We start from the raw sequence: 2,224 nt of genomic DNA on the forward strand, positions 1-2,224 counted from the left end.
GAGATACAGGCAAAGCACTGGCTAGCCCTTTTTATCCTGTCTTCCTAAGGAAGTACAGTAGTGGTTGGGTGTTCCACACCTATACTTGCAAATGCTTTAAGGCAAGAGTGAAAAACTTGCCCGTCCTTTCACTCTGGGCTGCTCTCAGCCTGTGTTGTGCTGGTTGCCTTCATTTTAAAATAGGTAGCATCCCTCTGTGGTCAACAGTGTTCAAGTCAAGGAGCTCAGCCTTGAGGTAACAAAAGGGGAAAAGGAGGAGGAAGGAGTTCCATGTCTTGCTTTAATGCCAACTGTTTAATTACCAGAGAGGACCACAAGTGCAAGTTGAGCCTCTGTAAAGTTAGGCTGCAGAATGACTAGCAAATCTCAAAAGCAACCTGAAAACATTGTTCATGTTTATGACTCATAAATCTCTTCCATTACACCCTGGCACACGAGTTTTGTGTTATAGGACCAAAAATTAGGGCAGGTGCTACGGGGCACAAATGCAGAGAACACAAGTCATTCTGCCTGATTTTGGAAGGATCCCTTAAGTAGGTGCTTGGATTAAGATACCAGTCACAATAGTTAAAAAAGAGAGCTGGGTGTCTGAGTCACTTACTGAGTAAGCCTGAAGTTAGTTCCTGCTCTGAACATGCATTTGAAAAATGCTGGCCTGCGGAAAGGGAAGAGGAAGGAGGTGAGCTGTGAAAAGCAGGATGCCTGAGAAAGAGTAGTACCATTGCTGCAACCCACAGAGAGACCAGAACCAGCTGATAGTAAGTTTGACTGACCTTAAACCTGCTCTGGTGCACATTTTTAGTTCTGAAATAGAGATGATACTTCTGTGGAAAAGACCTGTGATAACTACATCTCCCTTGTCTGGTTCCACTGATGTTAGTGGTTCTGCAGGGGTGAATCAGCTCCCCTTATTGTGTTATAACTCTCTTAAAACTAAAACCCTGCTGCTTTGGTTTTTGTTTCTCATCTTCACCAGGGACCGAACCACCACAGTTGTGAATGTGGAAGGGGATGCCCTGGGAGCAGGCATCCTTAATTACCTGAATGAAAAAGACAAGAAAGAGAGAGAGCAGGAGCTCAAGGAAGTCACCGTAGAAGCAGTTGCTAACAGCAAGTCTGAAGCAGAAACGTCACCTTTGGTAACCCACAAAAACCCAGTCTCCAACACAAGCAGCACAGCAGACCCTGACTCCAAGGAATCAGTATTGTGAACTCGAGGCCGCTCGTCAAGACCAGTCCTCGAGGTGGCCCAGGGACTTGGCAACGCACCCAGACCTTCGCAGTGCGACTGGGGGCTGGATGGCTCTTGGAAGTGCTCAGTTCCAGTTTGCTTTGAAATATGCTGGCCTGGGGAAGGGGGAGGGAGGTGGGGTGGGCAGAGTAGGGGTGTTGAGGAGGAACACTCGCTTTATAATAGTATTTTGATAGTTTGTGTGTACATGTATGCGTGTTGTGCTACACACTTGTGTACATGTACATGAGAACTGCCATCGAGGCTTCTGGTCTAACAAGACTTCCTTTAGTGAAGGCTCAGATGGGTTGAAGATAGGGAGGTAGACAAACCCAGTATGTGCTTATTGTAGGGAAAAAACTTTGCTGCTGTTTGAATGGAGAAGCAGTCTAAAAACTCCAGAGTGGGTGAAAATGTTGCTTAAATTTGTTTTCTAGCGTGGAAACACTTACCAACCATTACAGCCATGATATGAAGCAACATTTTTCTCCCACTCCCCTTCCTCTCATGTTCTCCGATCCATTAAAAACCTTGAATATGTCCTTAAAACTAGCTGTTTTCTATTTTTAATTTTTTTTTGTTTCATACCTAAATTAATAGTTCATAGGGACTTGTTTCATTCTCTCTCTACCTTGCAGCTCATAGCAGCTTTCCTTGTTTAGTAGCTCCCAAACTGTGGGACCAAACAGAGGACATCTTCGTGCAGATCAAGGATTGGTTTCCTCCTTTCTTCTAACCAAGCTGTTAAGGAAAAAATCCAGAGGAAGAACAAATTTTGTTAAAGTAATCCCTTTGGAGCTGAAAAAAATGTAGAGTCTGTTCCAGCATTAGTATGTCTGAAAGAGGCTTGCCTGTTATAACATCCATAAATCCAGAAGTCAGTTCCATTCATGAAAACACACATGATTCTCTGTTAGCATGCCCCATCCTGCTCATGTTTATTTAATGGGGCAATCAAAACAACTTTAGTCATACTCTCTTTTCAGCAAAACT

General features: G+C 44.0%; 1 protein-coding gene across 1 annotated transcript in view; it reads left to right on the forward strand.

The window, feature by feature from the left end:
- Positions 1–1,309, forward strand: part of SLC1A4 (solute carrier family 1 member 4) — a 21,608-nt gene extending 20,299 nt beyond the window's left edge. Inside the window, exon 8 of the mRNA XM_005425792.3 lies at positions 977–1,309. Within this exon, the coding sequence (XP_005425849.2) occupies positions 977–1,211 (235 nt within the window). The 3' untranslated portion in view covers positions 1,212–1,309. The remainder of the gene's footprint in view (positions 1–976) is intronic.
- Positions 1,310–2,224: the final 915 nt, after the last annotated feature.

Source organism: Geospiza fortis, unplaced genomic scaffold (genome assembly GCF_000277835.1).
Source record: "Geospiza fortis unplaced genomic scaffold, GeoFor_1.0 scaffold134, whole genome shotgun sequence".
NCBI classification, from domain to species: domain Eukaryota; kingdom Metazoa; phylum Chordata; class Aves; order Passeriformes; family Thraupidae; genus Geospiza; species Geospiza fortis.